General features: G+C 45.8%; 3 protein-coding genes across 7 annotated transcripts; 2 read left to right on the top strand and 1 right to left on the bottom strand.

The window, feature by feature from the left end:
- Positions 1–5938: 5938 nt before the first annotated feature.
- aldh3b1 (aldehyde dehydrogenase 3 family, member B1) lies at positions 5939–11147 on the top strand. Of its 5 annotated transcripts, none has more exons than XM_048991729.1 (10): positions 5939–6066; positions 7267–7485; positions 7563–7673; positions 7961–8081; positions 8186–8271; positions 8365–8446; positions 8616–9008; positions 9941–10107; positions 10220–10319; positions 10448–11147. In XM_048991729.1, the coding sequence occupies exons 2-10, from the start codon at positions 7324–7326 to the stop codon at positions 10642–10644; spliced, it is 1419 nt and encodes a 472-aa protein (XP_048847686.1). In that variant the 5' UTR covers positions 5939–6066; positions 7267–7323; the 3' UTR covers positions 10645–11147. The 5 variants fall into 5 exon arrangements, with proteins under 5 accessions (XP_048847686.1, XP_048847685.1, XP_048847687.1 ...); XM_048991728.1 differs by having other exon boundaries at positions 5958–6066; positions 7310–7485; XM_048991730.1 differs by lacking the exon at positions 5939–6066 and adding an exon at positions 6119–6362.
- A 529-nt stretch (positions 11148–11676) lies between these two features.
- Positions 11677–15038, bottom strand: LOC125718149 (caseinolytic mitochondrial matrix peptidase proteolytic subunit). The gene is made up of 7 exons (XM_048991738.1): positions 14931–15038; positions 14426–14527; positions 14068–14139; positions 13831–13927; positions 13359–13546; positions 12641–12746; positions 11677–12558 (listed from the first exon to the last, which is right to left on the bottom strand). The coding sequence occupies exons 1-7, from the start codon at positions 14940–14942 to the stop codon at positions 12335–12337; spliced, it is 801 nt and encodes a 266-aa protein (XP_048847695.1). The 5' UTR covers positions 14943–15038; the 3' UTR covers positions 11677–12334.
- An 802-nt stretch (positions 15039–15840) lies between these two features.
- si:dkey-204f11.64 (uncharacterized protein LOC100537752 homolog) lies at positions 15841–19377 on the top strand. Its single transcript, XM_048991741.1, has 3 exons — positions 15841–16213; positions 18821–18947; positions 19262–19377. The coding sequence occupies exons 1-2, from the start codon at positions 16121–16123 to the stop codon at positions 18944–18946; spliced, it is 219 nt and encodes a 72-aa protein (XP_048847698.1). The 5' UTR covers positions 15841–16120; the 3' UTR covers position 18947; positions 19262–19377.
- Positions 19378–19388: the final 11 nt, after the last annotated feature.

Raw genomic sequence — 19388 nt, 5'->3', positions numbered from 1 at the left:
AATGTGAATGGGGTGGTGATCCAGGGGATCCCTTAAGGTCAAACAGCAGACCCTTTCCAATGAAATGACACTGCATTTGAAACAGTGATGCAGGGACGACAGCCTGTGCTAAATGTGAATGGGGTGGCGATCCAGGGGATCCCTTAAGGTCAAACGGCAGACCCTTTCCAGTCAAATGACATTTTACTTGAAACGGTGATGCAGGGAACACAGCCTGTGCTGATAGTGAGTTGGGTGGTGATCCGGGGGTGTCTTAAGGTCAAACAGCAGACACTTTCCAATGAAATGACACTGCACTTGAAACAGTGATGCGGGGAATACAGCCTGTGCTGACAGTGAATGGGGTGGTGATCTGGGGTCTCTTAAGGTCAAACAGCAGACCCTTTCCAATGAAGTGGCACTGCCCTTGGAACAGTAATGTATTATTATGATTATGATTATTGTTATTGGGTCCTGGACATTTACTGATGCCTTCAAAGCAGTTTGTCATTCTGTCAGTCCTGGCCTACATCTCCAAACCGGCTTTGGTGGATTATATACAGATTCAAAGAATCAGCCTCCCAAAGAGTTAAGGTGCACAGTCTCCTATTAATATGAATAGAACAGAATGCCTTTATTGTCATTGTGATAAGTTACGACAAAACCCGCACAATGCGTGTGATTCCCCAGCGATGAGGTACATGTCAATATTAAGGATAATTATAAATACACACACTGCAAACTCACAGTAAATTTTTCGAAGTTAGTGAAACTTTTAAAGAAAATCAAGAACTGCAAAAATGTCACTTGCATAAGTATTCAACCCTGGCAGATCAGCCACATTATACTGCAATAACAGGTCTAAGCATTTTGGGGTAAGTAGCTGCCAGCTTTTTACACTGTTCAGGAGAGAGTTTGTGCAGCTTCACTACTTCTGTAAAGTATGCAGATGTACATTTAGTTCAGCTGCGGTCTGAGAAAGTGGTAGTAACTCTGATAAGGACCCTGGGGTAGAAGCTCATCCTCTAGGTACGGGAATGAAAAGTGCTGCAGCATCTTCCTGGTGGGGGCAGTGAGGACCGGTGGGGGTGGGGGCTCCCTGATGATGCTGGTTGCCCTCTTTAGGCAGCGGGTGTTGTAGATGTCCTGTAATGTCCACAGCAGTATGATGTTAGGATACCGTCACTGCAGCAGTATGTTAGGACACTGACACTGCAGCAGTGGTGCAGTAGCTGCTTGTGGAAACTGACTTTTCTAAGTGATCTCAGATAGTACAATCACACTTGTGCTTTGATCACCAGGGCTGTGGAATTACCTGCCCAAGAACTGTCCTCTGAGATCTACACACCTAGAAACATAAAGGCAGAGACTCTCTCAACCACTTTGCTCTGGACGTCAATAGGAGCTGGATCAGCCTTTGCATTTCCTGAAGTCAGTGATGAGTTCTTTGGTTTTGCTGGTGTTGAGTGTTAGTTCTCTGCACACCATCCTCTCAGATTTCTGGTCTCCTCCACGAAAGCCTGATCATCTTCCTCCAAAACCAAGCCTATGGTCACTGTATCATTAGAAAATTTGATGATGGAGTTTGCAGGGTGGATAAGTACACAGTCGTAGGTGTGGAGAGCATATAGGAGGGAACTCAGCACACAGCCTTTGTGTAACATTTATTTAAATTGTTACGGTTAGGACTGCGTAGGGGTTAAGGTCGTCATGTTGGGATTAGGGTTATGCCAATAGTAATGAATGGAGAGTCCCCACAAAGTTATGGATGAAAACATGTGTGTATGTGTGTGTGTGTGTTTGACTAATTTTCCAATCCATGAAGGCACTGCAGTCTGGTATTTTTATTTGACCCCCCCTTCAGCTGTGTGAGCAGCTCAGGCCTGGGCCTTTAGCAGCAGCCACAAGGCAGACACTCGCAGCTCCGCCAGGCAGTCACTCACAGCTCCGCCAGGCAGTCACTCGCAGCTCCGCCAGGCAGACACTCACAGCTCCGCCAGGCAGTCACTCGCAGCTCCCGCCAGGCAGACACTCGCAGCTCCGCCAGGCAGACACTCACAGCTCCGCCAGGCAGTCACTCACAGCTCCCGCCAGGCAGACACTCACAGCTCCGCCAGGCAGTCACTCACAGCTCCCGCCAGGCAGACACTCACAGCTCCGCCAGGCAGTCACTCGCAGCTCCGCCAGGCAGTCACTCACAGCTCCGCCAGGCAGTCACTCGCAGCTCCGCCAGGCAGTCACTCGCAGCTCCCGCCAGGCAGTCACTCACGGCTCTGCCAGGCAGACACTCGCAGCTCCCGCCAGGCAGACACTCGCAGTTCCCATCAGGCAGTCACTCACAGCTCCGCCAGGCAGACACTCGCAGTTCCCGCCAGGCAGACACTCGGAGCAGCAGCTGCTCTGCGGAGACACTTTTCAGAGTCACTGAATGGGCTCAGTGACGGGAAATTATTTAGACAAAGAGCTGCATGCTAGGTAGTTATATGGGTTACAGTCAGATTCAGTAATATGGATCTATTTGCACGTTATGATAGTATATCATGTGATTCATGGTATGCACTGTATGTACTGGGGTATGTTGTCTATTTCACCTGCGTCAATTTTCACCATTGCGCTAAATTTGCATCTAAATTTGCACAAACTACTGTAAATATCACATTACATTTACACCTCTTTTGTGTATTTTGTGTCTTGTATGTATTCTCTGTCTGTTTATGCCCTAGCTGTTAATTATCTATTTTCATGGCATCTCCCACATTAGCTAGCTGTGCCGAAACAAATTTCCACCAACCTTGGTCGTTACATCATAATTCTGATTCTGATGTAACAGTAAACAGACTAGGAGATGGTGATTAAAACCAGTGATATTTCTTTTTTTTTTTAAACTGAATGTAAAGAGAATATTTATGAACAGTATATAGGGGTAATGTGCGTTTCCGCTTCAGTGTCATTCACTGTCATTTTATATGAATCTGGAACTGGGTGAATTAACTGGAAGAACAGGAAGAAATCCTGGTTTGTCAATAAATGTAACATCATTGTTGGAAAATATATTAGGCTATCAGAGATGGGATTTGTTTATAATTGAAGAGCAATTTTCCAAAACGTGTTCAGTCCATTTTTTATTGTTCTTGAGACGAGATGCCAATGACCTAAAATCAGGCCTCAAGTCATTATCTGTTACAGGATTGGGAACCAAAACTCACTCAGTCCTCATGTAATCCAATTAATAGCTTTCATTAAATGTCGAAAACTCCCTTAGTTTGTTCTAAGCCTAATGGTGACCAAGTGTCTACAGAACGTCTGAAATATGGTGTGAAGTTTTGCACTAAACCGTGACCTTTTTGTGCAGCTCAGCCACACATATGTGACGCTGTGTATCGGGCACAGTAATAGACAGCTGTGTCTTCAGCTTTCAGAGCGGACAGTTTCAGATGCACCACGCTGTTGGGATCATCGTCGGTGATTTTTATCCGTCCTTTCACACTTTCTGCATGACTTCCACTATACCCTATCCACTCCAGGGGCTTCCCAGCTGGCTGTCGAATCCAGTGTGTGTAGTAGCTACCAAAATTATAATTAGAACCCTTACAGGAGAGGTCGAGAGTGGTACCAGCCTCCTGTACTACTGGATTTGGTGGAATGGACTCTAGACTTTGACATATTACACCTGTAAAAGACAGACAGCAAAACCACAGCCACATAAACACACCATTTCCGAATAATCGGACCATTTTCATGCAAATATTTCTACTGAACTTACTAGGGAGGCCAGAGAGGAGCAGGAGCAAGAGGAGCCTGTCTGCCATCCTGATGTGGGGAGACACAGTCTGTTTCAGGACAGAAGCCCCATGGTATTAGTAGGCAGGTGGGAGTGTGATTTGCATGAGAATCTCCTGAGGTCAGTGCCGACATAATGACACGTGAAACTGGTTTGGAGAACATCTACAAAAACGGAGAGATTGTGATGGTCCTTCAGATAAATGCATAATAAATTAACACTGGCACAAAATTTCTTTTTTTTTTTGGGGGGGGGGGGGGGATCTCAGTTTCCCTATGATAAGCAGCATTTTCCAACAGTTGGTGTGTTGGAGGTGGACAGAGATTTAAATGATCCCACTTCTGAATTAAATAATAAACAGTCAGCACTGATCTTACTGTCACTAATGTCATTGGACACTTTATCTTCATTTGAAACTTGTGACTCAAAACTAAAATAATGGACATTTTTTCTTAGTAAAACAGGTGCATCCTGTTGATACACATTGTCATGCACCAGTACACATAAGCCTAGTTCTATAAATACATATTCAAATATATATCTTTGTGTAAATGTATTTTTTTCAACTAGCGTCAGATTTTTTAAGCTTTACCTGGTAAGCTATTTGGTATTTGCAATTTTCAGTTGGATTCACATGAATTAAACTGTGACTTTTCAGTTTCAATTTGCTTAAATAATCCCTTGCTGATATTTGAAATATGCATCTGCATTAATGACAATAATAACAATATAATAATAATAATAATAATAATAATAATAATAATAATAATAATAATTAAAGACCAGTGCTGTTCTTGCTTAATGTGTAAGTGTTTTAGGGTATCCGTTCTGAGAAAAGGAAAATTCAAAATAAACGTTCTTTTGTCCCGTCAGTTTCTCTTACGCATTACTGAGCTCACTTTACCATAAATACAGTATCAGATTTTTACCAGTTTCTTATAATTCTTCAATTCAGCTCATAGTCTAAACCCGATACAGATGTTGAAGAAATGGGTCAGAATTCAATCATATCCAAATAAGAAATTGATCTATTTCTAATGAGACAAAGAAATGATTGTTGTGAGCAGCAAGATTTTCCTTCAATTTAAGTTTAGAATTCATACGATAAAAACCACTAAGGACAAAGACTGGTCTAAGTTATTTAGTCTAATTTGGTCAACTGAAATATTTGATTAAACTTATTGAGGGAAGTACATTTATTTAAATGTGTGGTCAAAATGCACTAAATGTGTGGTTCAGCTGCCGTGCCAGTGAGACCACAACGAACCGAGACTTAATCGAAATGGTACTAATCAAACAGAAAGCTTCCCACCAGCAGGAACTGAAAATTCAAAAGGGGGGTGTTTAAAAAGTCATTATAAATAAGACTATATACATACACCTTACAAACAGATAAACGGTTACTATGTCTGCGTGGTATATAATAATATAGGTTATATATATTATTAAGTGGATAACAGCAAGGTCGACTTCTTATGTTAATATTATTAAAAACAAGTTTTCTTGAAGAGAAAAGCTTCTAAGCATTTAAAATGCTTACTATTGTCGTTTACTAAAAATTGTCCAACAGCGCCACGCCGTGGTACCATTGATTACTATCGTTCGAAGTTTGTCATGACGATGACTGAAGAAGATTCACTAGGGGTGGACAATCTTATCCGCAAAGGGGCGCTGTATATGCAGGTTTTCACTGCAACTCCCTAATTAGGTCACCAATTAGAGCACTGATTAGCGGAAGAGTCTGAAATTTATCGGCTAACTGAAAGCTGTCTCAGTAAATTACTGCTGGCACCCTGCCTAAACCTATAGGCTCATCTGACTGCAACATACATTAAAATGCTGTTAGGGTTCTCGGTAAAGTCTGTGACTCCTGTTTCACCCTGCTAATCTGACAGATTTGATGTTTAATTTGAGCAATTTCAACGGGAAAAATGCCTTATGTAGCTTGAATAGTATGTTAGTCCCACTTACAGGCCCTTATCAAATACTACTAAAGTTTTCTGCGCATACAAAAATGGCCTTACACTTTCCCCGTTCTGGAGTTTTACTACATTACATACATTAATGCGTGGTATAAATCTAGTTTTTCTAAGACAAGAATTGCATGTTAAATTTTTCATTCTTTAGTCTTTATAACCAAACAAACAGCGCTGACTTTTCCTGTTATTCTGGATAAAAACTTCAGGAAGTCTCGCTGAATGGAGATTAACCGGAAGTTTTCTGCAATCGCCGATCCCGGATGATCGCAGGAGAAAGGCGTGCGGGCGCGGCGCTGTGCAAGTCTGGGACCGGTCGGGCTGAGCTCCGTGAGTATGCAGCTGCCGCAGCTTACAGTGCGCTGTACTCCTCATTTTCAGAATGATCTGACTGAACATTATACCACTATTCACAAGATAATGCTTTCAAAATGAGCAATGGGTGATTCCCCCCAAGAGAGTAAATGTGTAGTCAGGCCGGAAATTTTTAATTCCACACAAAGAGATGTAACTTTTAAGTGCTTCCTGTGGTTTCACGAACAGTTCATTGGGAGGGGTGATATTTATAAAGCCGGTGGTCTGTAAATTCAGGTCTTACTGCCTGGAGGCAATGCGCATGCGCGCAGGTGCAGATTGATTCTGTTGCTCACAAATTAGTTACGCAAATCTGAATTGCTACGGTCATGGTTTCCTTAAACTTTTATTCATGTTAATTCTTTATCCATATTATATGAAGCTGGCTTTACTCCGCCTTTATAAGACTGATAGTTCGGATATATTTTGACTGTCACAAAGTTGTTTAGAGTAATTTTATGTATTAGTACGCACGTGAGTTTATAAATATCGATATCATTCTAAGTTAAACTGTCGCACTGATATTTGTGTAATAACAACAAATTCTGCCGCTGATCATTCGTTTTCACAATATTCCGTGATGTTTTAACAAAACCATGCTCTTTAATCCCATATTGAGTCCAGCTGTGTTTCAGAAGGATGCCATCCGCGAAAGGCATTCGTCTTCGCAACGTTTCTGTTTGTACTAGGGTGACCAGATAACCCATGTCATCCCGGACACTTTGAGCTACTTCGGGTTCTACAAACTACCTTAAAACCGACGGGCTCCTGCATTCGGCTAAATCGTTCAGTTCTTCTTGCGCTTTGACTGGTTTGTTTCCTTGATTGAAAGACTCTTCCAGCTGTTTCACATTAACATTAGTGACACATGCATGATTGGTCAGTCTCCTATAATCAGCACGTAACAAGAACTCGGTGCTTAAGTGAAATCCGGGTCATTTTCATTGAAATGGTAGGTTACAAACCCTGTCTTAGCTCAAGGTGTCCGGGATGACATGGATTATCAGGTCACACTAGTTTGTACCTCGTGGTACTTTAGTTGCCCATGTCGGAATAGTTAAAATGCTTTGATGGCAGTGTGACATATTTCCTTTGTTGTACTTCAAGAAAAATCGCTCGATCTTTTGCACATCCTGAATAAAGCTGCTTCTCTGTAACTTTACCGTTAATGTACAGGAGCTTTAGACGAGCGAGTCAGCGGTGTGCGTCTCACTCCCAGACGGGGCCAAGGACATGGATGAGCAAACAGAGGTTGTTAAGCGGCTGCGGGAGTCGTTCCGCTCGGGGGTCTCCCTGCCGGAGCATTTCCGAAGAAGCCAGCTGGAGGGGATGGTGGCGCTGCTCAGGGAGAACGAGCAGCGGATTTTGGACGCGATGCACCAGGACCTGGCCAAGGTGCGACCGGCTCCTGCGCTCCTATGCAGCTGCCTCGGCTTATCGGACGCAGCCCTTACCCTCCCCCTGTCCCGCAGCCCAAGTTTGAGGTGGTTCTCTCGGAGATTGACATCGTGATGAATGAGCTGCGCTTCGCCATCAGCAACCTCAAGAGCTGGATGATGCCGGAGTACGTGGTGAAAAACCTGGTGAGTGTTTAGCAAGCCTGACACTGCACAAACCTGTATCAATGGTACGGTCTGGAAGGCTACTTCCTCCTCGTCTCTGTGTAAATCCATTAAGGTGTCTTCGCCTGTGTTTATCAAATTTTGTTTTTTGGAAGAGATTTTAGCGTTATAGATAATTGCCATGTCTTTGCAGCTGTTGGGTTGAATGAGTTGGCAAGAGAAAAGCGGAGTTTTTATTTGTGTTTCCCATAACTGGCAACCGTAAAAAAACGACGTGCTAAACCGTTCACTGGTTTTCTTTTTCTTAGGCGACAAAGATGGATGACTGCTTTGTTCGTAGGGAGCCACTTGGCGTCGTGTTGATAATTGGAGCATGGAATTACCCCCTTCAGCTTATTTTATTGCCCCTAGTTGGCGCAATATCTGCAGGTAAACACAGCTATATTTCCTGCCTTAATACATCAGTAAGTGGAATGAAGCATGCTGATGTCTGGCTGTTTTTTTTAACTATAAATCTATGCTGTACCATTCAGGTAACTGTGCTGTTGTAAAACCCTCTGAGGTCAGCCCAGCGACGGAGAAGCTTCTCACTGAGCTGATTCCCAAGTACCTGTCCCCGGTATGACGCCTGAACGCTCCCTGCTCTGAGACTCCCCTTGCCTCTCTCCTCTGGATTTGCTGATGACCTCCTCACATGCGTTTTTCGCTACAGGCCTGCTACGCAGTACTGTGTGGCGGAGTCGAAGAGACAAAGAAATTACTGGAGATAAAGTTTGATCACATTTTCTTCACAGGTAATCTCACGTGGAGGTCAGACTATCGTGCTTGATCAGTGTTGGATGCATGATGTTTGTCTTCATAGTGTCCTGCCTCAGATTCCTGAATTTCTTGGCCTCTTTCTTGACCATCAAAGACCTAAAACATTCCAGCTTCGGTTGCATTCTTGCCTTCCCTCTTCCCCAGGTTCCCAGTCGGTGGCCCGCAAGATCCTCCAGGCCGCAGCGGTGCACCTGACCCCCGTCACCCTAGAGCTGGGGGGGAAGTGTCCTTGCTTAATTTACGGAGATCTGGATGTCCAGGCGGCGGCCAGGAGACTGGCCTGGGCCAAGTTCTTTAACATGGGCCAGACCTGCGTGGCTCCGGACTACGTGCTGTGTAGCCAGCAGATGCGGGAAGCCCTCGTGCCAGCCCTCCGGAAGGCGCTGGAAACCTTCTACGGCTCCTGCCCACAGAAGAGCCCAGACATGGCCCACCTGATTTCTCAGAGGCACTGGGCGCGGCTCTGCGACATGCTGCAGAGATCTAAGGGGACGGTCGTGATCGGAGGGGAGACGGCGGAGGATGAGAAGTACATCGGTAAGGGGTCCTTTGGGGGGCAGCTTGTGGCTTGGTGGGCTGAGCCTCAGTGCCTGTGATCAGTCTCTCTGGTTAGAGTCCGGCCTCAACACATCTGTGGCTCCGTGATCAAGGCCCCTAACCCCCAGCTGTGGACGGCTGCCCTTCACAGCCAGCTTACCCTCACCTACAGAGTGCAAGTTGGGGGAGGCCTAATGAGAATTTCCCTAGAGGGATCAATGAAGTATTTATTAATAATAAATGGGGATGGGTGGTGTTTACCTCTGTACAGTATTGAGAGGTACTAAGGAGGGACTGTACTGGTGTAGTGAACTTCTTAATCGGCGCTGGGCCCTTCACAGCTAATCTGCATTGCGATGAACATTTAACTTGTATTGGACTGAAAAGGATCCCTACATCTGCCCATCCCTGCTGTATAGTCATGGGGCAGCTGTGGTATAAGATACTATTTTCTTTCTTTGAAAGGGCAGGACTTGTGGCTTTCTTTTAATCCAAAAACCTGCATGTGAACCTGCTCGCAGCAGGTTGGGCGTGTAGCACAAATTACTATGACAATGTACCCTGTTTAAAAATGAGCCGCGATTCACATCACGCGAGTCTCTGTGCGAAACCTCACTGAGCCAGTAAATCCGCTTCGTGACGAGCCCCTCAGCATGAGTCCCGCCCTTTTTGCTAAATGTGTGTACAAACCGCCTGACCTGTCGTTGGCATCTTCAGTTAGCTATGCCGGTGCCGCCCTCTCATGCAAACCAGCACACTCTGATTAAGAGAAGCAGAGTGAACTTGCCAAGCTGATGACTGCTGGGGTCGTACCATTTAACAGCAGTCAGGGTTAATTAACCTGACTGAGTTGACGCAGTATGTAAAACTCGCTCTGTTGTACCACCACCTCTTCAGATCTGTTGCATTCTCTTTTCACTGATGTTCACCAGCCCCTACGGTGGTGGTGGATGTCAAGGAGACGGACTCGCTCATGGTGGACGAGATCTTCGGCCCGATTCTACCAATCGTCACCGCCGAGACCCTGGGGGAGGCGATTGACTTCGTCAATGCGAGGGAGAAGCCGCTCGCCCTGTATGTTTTCTCGGATAACTCAGAGGTAAACCGCAGCGGTCTGCGGCCCCTGCATCGTGTCGCACTGGCGCCTGCTCCCCTACCTCCACGTTCCTCGCTATGAAGCGGAATTGTACGTTGGCTTCTTTTCTCTGAAGGTGGTTACTGCGGCTTTGGAGCGAACCAGCAGTGGCGGATTCTGCTCCAACGACGGCATGGTCCACATGTGCCTCCCAGGACTGCCGTTCGGAGGCATCGGTAAGTGCTTGCCTGTTGCATGTGCTCACTCTGCACTTGTCAGGTCATTGGCTGAGGATTATGGGAAATCTTCAGTGCACAAGCAATGCCTCGCATTCAGTAATACCAGGGGCCACTCTTCCACCTAGGTGCCAGTGGGATGGGCAACTATCACGGGCGTTGGGGGTTTGAGACGTTCAGCCACCGGCGTGGGTGCATGCTCCGCGGCTGGGCTTTGGAACGGATCAACATGCTGCGCTACCCACCATACACCGAGAGCAACCTGGACTGGCTGCGTTGGGCCACCGGTACCAAAAAGAGCTGGAACAGTTGCTCGGTCCTCTAAGCCATCTGCAGAAGACACTTAACAGAAGCTGAACGTCTAGCTGGTGACCTGGACTGGTCACACCACTGAACTCCTTAGAACGTCAACTTTCTAAAATTCATTAACACATAACAGACTTAATGAAGTTTTCAATTTGTGTTATTGAAGGGGTCATTACAATATGGTGTTTGTCCCTCTGTGAGCAAACTCCTCATACTTCTGTGCCATATTTGGTGGGGGTCTGCAGGTGGTAATTTCTTCCGTTGCGCTTTACTGATGTTAGATGCGAGACTCTCTTGTTGCTAAGCTCACCCTTAAATCACTTGAATGGCTGAGCATGTTCATGGTGTGGAAATGGAGCTTTAGATATGTTTAACGTTGCTTCAACTGTGCCAGGACCTGTGACTGCTTACGATGCTGTCGATGTCATAAACCTTGCATGTTGGTGTGTGTAGTGTCTCCAGTGGGAGCCTCCTTTGCTGCTTAAACAAATTCCATTTGTTTAATAAATGACTTGCATGAAACCTGTGTCTCTTCCCAGCCTCCCCTCCTCGCTACACTGAGCATGCCTGACCTTTTGAGGCCGTCTCTGACTGTCGGGCTGCTTCCTTGTGGCACTGACACCACTCGGCCTCCTGGGACACGGAGGGCAGTGCATGCTTGCATGCATCTTCGTTTTTTTTCATTGTCTTACCATCCGCACATTATATCATGTTGTATGATGGTATTTTCAAAATCATTGCAGTTCAGACTTGAATGGAAACCAATGCTTTGCTAAAACATTTTTAGTCTATCAGGATCAAAGTCGCGTTCGCTCTCCAAGCCAACTCTGATCATTCTCGTGCTTGCCATCTCACTCGTCACGTGCCAGGTTTGTGAAGAAATTAAAATGAGCGAGGAGGAGAAAAGTGAACAATAGCTGATCACCTGCACAAATTATTCCTTGTATGGAAATAGTTTGGATTCCTTAGTCAGTGAAAGCAAGCATATTTTTTGACACTGCTTCGTGTTTTAGCACAACTTGTGGCAACCCTAACTTTACCACCACCAGAATCTATTTGACTATAGTTTATTTTGGGTAAATTTTCAGACTCCTTTTCCTTTATGAATATCACATTTCTTAAATTCACATCACAATAATTTGAAGTTTTTCCAATATATTGCATCCCTACATCCAATCGACGGAATGACTTTGGCCTGTAAGAGCTACTGACTGACAGAGTCTGTGCTGATGACATAGGGTGGGTGGTAACGCATTAAATTAGTCAGAAAACTTGGACAGAAACTGACAGTGTGTGACCAGTCATCACTCCCTGCCTTCTTATCGGAAGGCCACTGGTTCGAATCCCAGGGTCAGCCAGGTGCTTTCACCCCTTTTCCTTGTGCCAAGGCCATTACCCACACCTGTTCCTGGGTTGGCTGAATCACCTCTCAAGAGTCACTTATCCAAAGCACCTGCTAAATACATGTCAAATGACTCCTCACATGTCAACCTAATGATTCTTTCCTGTAACATGAAAATCCCATGCATGAGGTGTCCCTCTAAATACAGGTGAGATTTATTTGCTGAATCCTCCTTGAGGTCCAATTTGAGGAGAACGATTCTCCATCTCAACTACAGACACGACTTTTGACTGGGAAAACGGAGCTCGCTGCTTCCTCTGGAAAACCCTCAACGCGGACCCGGGGATGGCGACCTTCAGGATTGATTTCACGGTTGGGGTTTGTAGGACGAAGGGGGGGTGGTCGCTGGGGAGGCCTGGCTGGACCGCGAGGCCTCCGCCGCAGGGTGGCCTGCAGTGCTGGGCGTCTCCTTCTGCACGAGCTCCGGTTCATCCTCGCCAGCCTGGGGCGGGTGGACCAGCACCCTGTCGATAATCCCAAAGTCCTGGGCCTCCACGGGACTCATGTAGCGATCTCGCTCCATCACGCTCTCTGCAGTGAAAGGGGATAAAGCGAAGGTTGCACATTTGGCCTTTGTGTACATTCTCTCATTTGCGCTGCCAGTTTGCTTTACCTATAGTTTCTAGCTGCTGCCCAGTGTGCTTGCAGTAGATGTTGTTGATCTGCCTCTTCAGCTTCAGGATCTCCTCGGCCTGAATAGCGATGTCAGTAGCCTGACCCTGTCCCAAGCACAGCCAATCAGTAACATTATCGCACGTCCCCCTGGCCTGAACATTAAACATCAACAGAGTCCATCCTAAGTGGAAGGATCTGGTTATAGAGAAGCTGGGTGTGAAGAAGCTACATCTCAACATTACAACCATATTTAATAGGAATGGCAATTTCGAAACATCTGAAAAGTTCAGCAACTACATCAGAAGAACATACATCCATTTGAAATCCTGTGTAAATCGCCTACAAGTTATTACATATGTGTTCGAAGAACAATGATACTATAGTCTGAAACACTCATTCTGAAATGAAATTGCCATCTCTACTAGATGTCTATATATTTATCTCTAACACAGACATACTTTCAGAGAAAGTGGTCTTCCTGAACTATTTTGAGAGCATAATGAGGAATCAGAAGGCTGATCACATGACTGCGATTTCAAAATAGAACTGCAGACCCAATTTCACACTGGAAGTGTCGCTAGGTTTCAAAACAGTTCGAACCCGCGTGTCCAAAGTGCAGTCACTGATTCTTCACATGAGCAACTCCAAACTCGGGTATCAAGCACCCGCCCCATCTGACTTGTGTCTAAGCCCCTCCCCCCTTTCTGCATCCTCACCCTCGCTCCCCCTGAGAGCTGGTGCACCATGATCCGGGCGTTGGGCAGCGAGTGCCGCATGCCATTGGTGCCAGCAGCCAGCAGGAGGCTGCCCATGCTCGCCGCCTGGCCCACACACCAGGTGGATATGGGGTTCAGGATGTACTGCATGGTGTCGTAGATCGCCAAGCCGGCCGTGACCACGCCCCCTGCAACACAGAAAGCCAGTGCATAAACACATCTATGCACGTGAAAGGGTTCAGAAAGTAACCTTCTACAAGTCCCACACATTTACTCACCCTGTAGTGTCAAAAGGCCAAGTTTAGTAAACAGCTCAGTCCGCTTGCATTTAGTGCAAACAGGCCAGATGTCTGACCTCCCCGATCCATAACGCCCTTTAGCATTTACTTTCTGAACAGTGCTAGCCTGCTATTCCTGCTTTATATTACCAACCACATGCTTGTTCTGTTATGGCTTCAACGCCCAGACTCACCCGGACTGTTAATGTACATATGAATGGGTTTGTTGTTGCTCTCTGACTGCAGGAACAGTAGCTGAGCGATGACCAGACTGGCCACAGAGTCGTCGATCTGTGGAGGAAAAAGAAAACAGATAAAAACTGCATTTAATTTGCTGGAAAAACACTCCCTTTAACATATAACTAACACGGTGTGACAGACACATGGCCCGTGCCCCTGATCGCACGCCACACTGACTCTGACGGGCTCACCGGTCCCATCACGCAGATGATCCTCTCCCTAAGCAACCTGGAGTAAATGTCGTAGGCGCGCTCCCCCCGGCCCTGAGGAGAGAAAGAGCAGAGTGCCGTTCACCATTATCGTGTGCGTACACAAGCGCACATAGATTATGTCGGAGATTGTAACCCCCGCTACATCACAATAATCACAAACCAGCCAATGCACCCCCCCTAGACCCCCTTAAATGGGTGGAGACCTCAACCCCCCAATGCTCAGCCCAGAGTTACGCCCTTGTATACAGGTTTTTTCATATTAACAACGTACAGTACAAAGGACATCTATAACTGATGACGGAAGCAAAAAGGTGAGAAGGTTGAGACAGCTCCTCACCGTCTGCTCCACCACTATGGGAATGAGGGGGCTTCGCCACGGCGAGCTGTGGTGTATGAAGCGGCTCGACCTGAGCACCGCACCCGCATTCTGCAGGAGCCGCTAAAACAAGGCAATACGGGATCTTCATAACGGCAACAATCTTATTAATGGTGCATATTTTAATGAGCACGATAAAACACGGGGCAGTACTACAGCTGCGGGGAAATATACCAGGCTTGGGGGAACTGATAAGATTACTTCTGTAAAAGTGCCTGGGCAACAAACAACTAAAGGAGTTACAAAAAAAATCATAAAACAAAACCAGACAAACAAGCCACAGGCGAATTAACTGAAACTCCAGCTATCGAGCTCATAACAGAAAACATACTGCAAAAACAATAGTGGAGAATAATGTACATGTTCTGTAAAATGTTAAGTTGTAGAGTACAACTTCGTATGTGGGAAAATGCACCTTCGCTTTTCAGAAAATGAAGCTTGACAATACTTCTAAATGTATACTCACTGGTAAAAGCATACTGGAACCTTGGGATGTGGATTTCTTACTAATGACCTAAACTAACCCGGAACAAAACCAGCTTACCCAGAATCCCTCTATAAAGTCCACATGGGCGCCTCTCCACTGTCATGTGACGAGTTCAGGCCATCATGTGAAAGTTCATCTACTCCACGCTAGAGGGCAATGGAGTGTATAAGTTATGTGTATAAGTGTGGCATTTTTGTTTGCAACACATATAAGTTATAAATATAACGAAGATCGATTACCATTTAGCATGTTTATAATCTGAAAATTATTTTTCAAAATCAAGAATCTGGTTTTATCTGAGTTATGAATGAATATGGACATAAATATGAATGAATCTGTTATTGATCATTTGGGACCAAAATAACTTCAAAGATTCTTGCAGAATTAATTCGTATTAATAAATAAACAAATAAAATGTAAGCACATGACTACTAATAAAATCCATAAAGCTTCAGAGAACTTCTCACTGCACAGTAACGTTGCAGCAAAGTCACAGGCTGAAAATTAAACTGGGGTATTGGGAGAAACTGGACACATAGCCCCCTCCCTCGTTTGAGCAATGCATAAACTGAGATGGAGACATCCGAAATATTAAGAGAGACTGTTTATCACATTTTTACTCCACAAGAATAAAAACATTCTTTAGAGCAGATATAGTTAAAAATCTAATTCTGATGTAGCATAACTTAATTATAGATTTGTGTTTGGCTTGCCACGGTACATAAAACGTTTCGTTTTGTATACTGTGCTGTACGTGTCCCTAGATACTGTACTGTACTGTATGTGTCCCGAGAGTTTTACATAAATTTGACTTTGCTGGAGTTTCACGGTTGCTGTACTCGTACAGGCTGTATAGCCGTGGCTGTATTCACGCCACACATCTCAAACGGGTTAGGGGTGGGGCCATGATGCGTGAAACAATTGGCACATTGTCATCGGTTGTTTCGCTTCATCCACGGAACATTAATTTTACTGTCCGCAGGGAACAAGAAGAGGAAAAGTTACCTGTAGGACAGCAGCTAATTAGACGGAAAGAAAGTGTCTTTTTGCTGTGTTCTTGGTTAGAGGACGAAAGAGTTTGTGTTTGCGAGACTCGTCGAGCTCGATAAGACTTTCGTTTAGGGAAAACTTCGGTCTCCTTTTCGGTCGCAGTGCTTCGCCTCGCCGTCATGTCAAACAACAGCGCCAGCAGCAGCAACCTCATTATCGCCCAAAAAGCGGTTAAACAGCTCCGTCTGGAAGCCAGTGTGCGGAGGATCAAGGTAAGGCAGACGCTGTCAGGCTGATATATTTCGGAAATGATTCTAAGTACTATGGGGTTTAAACTAAATAAACAGCCGGTCCATACCAAAGTCTAAAAAGCCGCCTAGTCTACTTAAACGCATCGTCAAAGTACAACTTAACCCACAGTGGAATGTATTACACGCAGGCGTATTGTTTAATAGTGTTTCGTTGCTTTAAACGGCACTGTATTGCGTTTTGCCGTTGTGTAATATGCTTAGCACGTCTTGAAATGGGAACAGCCCGCACTCTGTCATTCCCAAATCGCCATAGGACCGAGCACTATCGCAGGCGGTCGCTTAGCACACATGGGCTTCCCAACTCTAACATCTGCCGTGTTTACAGCCGTGCTGTTACATTGTAACACTGTCACTTCCTGAGTGCTGCTGTACTGTCACCCCGCCGCGGGGTGTCTGCGTGCTGTGGGTGTTTCCTTCGTTACCGCCTGTTCGGTGGTTGTGACAGTGGATCTCTTCTCACCCCATATTCACGTCTGCCGACCTGTTATTCAGAAGACTTATCCCAGCCCTGATATGGGTTGCAGGGAAATTCTATAATCTGTTCAAATCGACAAGCAAAGCATTGAGATACTTCACGTTATGTTGTCTGTGTATGTCCTGTGTATAAATAAGTCTCCTGTGGACAAATATGCGGTTATCAAATTACTTTGGTTACATTTGCATGGTCAGTCATATGACTGTGAAATTCTAGCTGGTCCATTTGTTTAGGAACATGTCCGTGGTGACAGGAATAATCTTAAAATCATTACCTCGTTTAATATTATGTATTTAGAAATATTTTTTCATTCATTGAATCGTAGTATCAACCACCAGTTGGAAATTTGTTATTATAACTGTTGAAGGTTTAAAATGGTCATTTTCACATTAAAAGATAACGTGTGTAAACATGTGAAAAAGATAACAAATTGCACCCTCAGCTCTGTGTATGTGGGTTTTGCGTTTTGTGTGTGTGTTTGTCTGTGGCTGTCTGGGTACTGCAGTCTCCTGAGTTGGTGCTGGTAAATTGTCCATAGTGCATGATATTGTGTGCGTCTGTGTAAGTGTGTGTGTGTCCATATGTGAGTGTGTGTGTCTGCATGTATGAGTGAGTGAGTGTGTGTGTGAGTGAGGGTGTATGTGTGTGTTTGAGTGAGTGAGTGTGTCTGCCTGTGTGTGTCTGCATGTGTGAGTGTGTGTGTGTGTGTGTGTGTGTGTGTGTGTGTGTGTGTGTGTGTGTGTGTGTGTGTGTGCGCGCACCCTGGAGTCAGGTGCGTATCTATAAGTTCTGGGCCCCCTGACAAAATTACAAAAGCTCCCCCCATTTTACATGTAAATTCATGTATCCCAGGGCCCCTGTAAGACATTGGGGTTCCTGAATCTGCTGGGGTATTCATGTCCCTGCTGTGGCCCCCCATAAAGCACTGGGGCCCCTGAATCTGCCAGGGCATCCTTGCCCCTACTGCAGCTCTTGTAAGGCGCCGGGGCCCTTGAATCTGCTGGGGTACCTGGGGTCCCTACTGCGGCCCCTGTAAGGCACTGGGGCCCCTGAGTTTCTGGGGTATCCATGCCCTGCTGCGGCCCCTGTAAGGCACTGGGGCCCCTGACTTTCCAAGGTATCCATGCCCCTACTTTATTCCTGCCAGGGATAGACTGGTTTCCCATCAGTGGTTTTCCCTGATTGGCTTCAGCCCCACTGGGAACTTGCACTAGATACACTGGGATGGATAAGTTTTCTTTCACATTGGACTGGTGTTTAGCTGCCAGGAACAGGAATCCTGTACTGTGTCTCCGTTGTGCCATAGACACACTGCAGAAGTGACTAATTTCTAAGGCATTAATTACACGTCTCGTTCAAAACAGCGTGAATGTGGAACATAAAAGGAAGCAAAACAAGTTGTTGCAGATCTTATCATCTCTCCACTCTGGCTTTTTCTGAATGATGAAAATAAACAAACGTGACTCCTACTTACGCCACCAGCATTTTGAGTGTCCAGTATGGCATCTCTTACTCACTCGTCACTCCTCCTTTAGACTGGGCCTCTTTTCCGGTGCTAAAGTATGTTTGTCCACTCAGGATATGATTTGACTTCGTCATAAACCCGGAGCGCTGCGATAGACACAGGCTGTACTTATTTTTAGTGCAGTTTTGTGTTTGAACAATTTAAAGCACTCTAACAATGGCAAAGCACAAGGACCTCTTTACTCTGGTATATGTGGGGGAAATTCTCTTTTTGCACCATCTTTATTCTGTGTCCTATAACATCCTGTAGCATTTTCCCAGGTCAGGCATTCTAATATGTGCAGTGTATGTACCTTTTTCGTCTTCTGTCTTTATTGTTTTATGAAGCCTCCTGCCACCTTTATTTTCACTCAGGGATAGATGCCTGGCTACCCGTCCATCGTCTGCCTTCCTGCCTGTCTGCCTACCTACCTGCTTTTCTGCCTGCCAGTCTCTGCCTTCCTGTGTGCCTGTCTACCTTTCTGTCTGTCTACCTGCCTGCCTGTCTGTCTGTCTACCTTCCTGTCTGTCTGCCTGTCTTTCTCTCTGTCACCTCAATAATGTCACATTTATCCTCTTCTTCATCCAAGGTGTCCCAGGCCGCAACAGACCTGAAGAACTTCTGCCTCCAGAATGCACACAAGGACCCCCTTCTCATGGGTGTGCCCTCCAGCGACAACCCCTTCCGGCCCCCCAAGTCTTGTGCCCTCTTCTGAGGTGTGGCCCCAGTGTGCTCGCTCCCTACTCCCTTCAGTTAGCTCTAACCCTCACACCATGTTTCCAGGGAAACGCCAACGGTGAATCCAGCCGAAACAGGGTGACAGCATCACTGTCATACTGCTGTTTTTGTCTAGTTCTTGGCCTAGATGCTTGTTGTTTATGGTGTTTCAGGTCAGGTCCTCACATCCTAGTGAATCTGAATGCTCACTTTCATTATTTTCAGTGTTTCTCCTTCCGCAGTCTTTGCTTGTCCCCCTGTCGGCTTCTACGCGAGAATGAGCAACAGTAACATGACTCTTGTCTATCGGCAGCTGATCGCAGAGGACGCCAGGGCCTCTCCTGAGCATCTCTCCTGGCCTGTTCACTCCACTCTCCCACTGAAGACATTTCCTGGAGGCCTGCACCCCCCCACCCCTCCCCCCACCCCCCCCACCCCTC

This window comes from Brienomyrus brachyistius, chromosome 22 (assembly GCF_023856365.1).
Source record: "Brienomyrus brachyistius isolate T26 chromosome 22, BBRACH_0.4, whole genome shotgun sequence".
Lineage (NCBI taxonomy): Eukaryota > Metazoa > Chordata > Actinopteri > Osteoglossiformes > Mormyridae > Brienomyrus > Brienomyrus brachyistius.
This window is presented reverse-complemented; position numbering and strand designations above follow the sequence as displayed.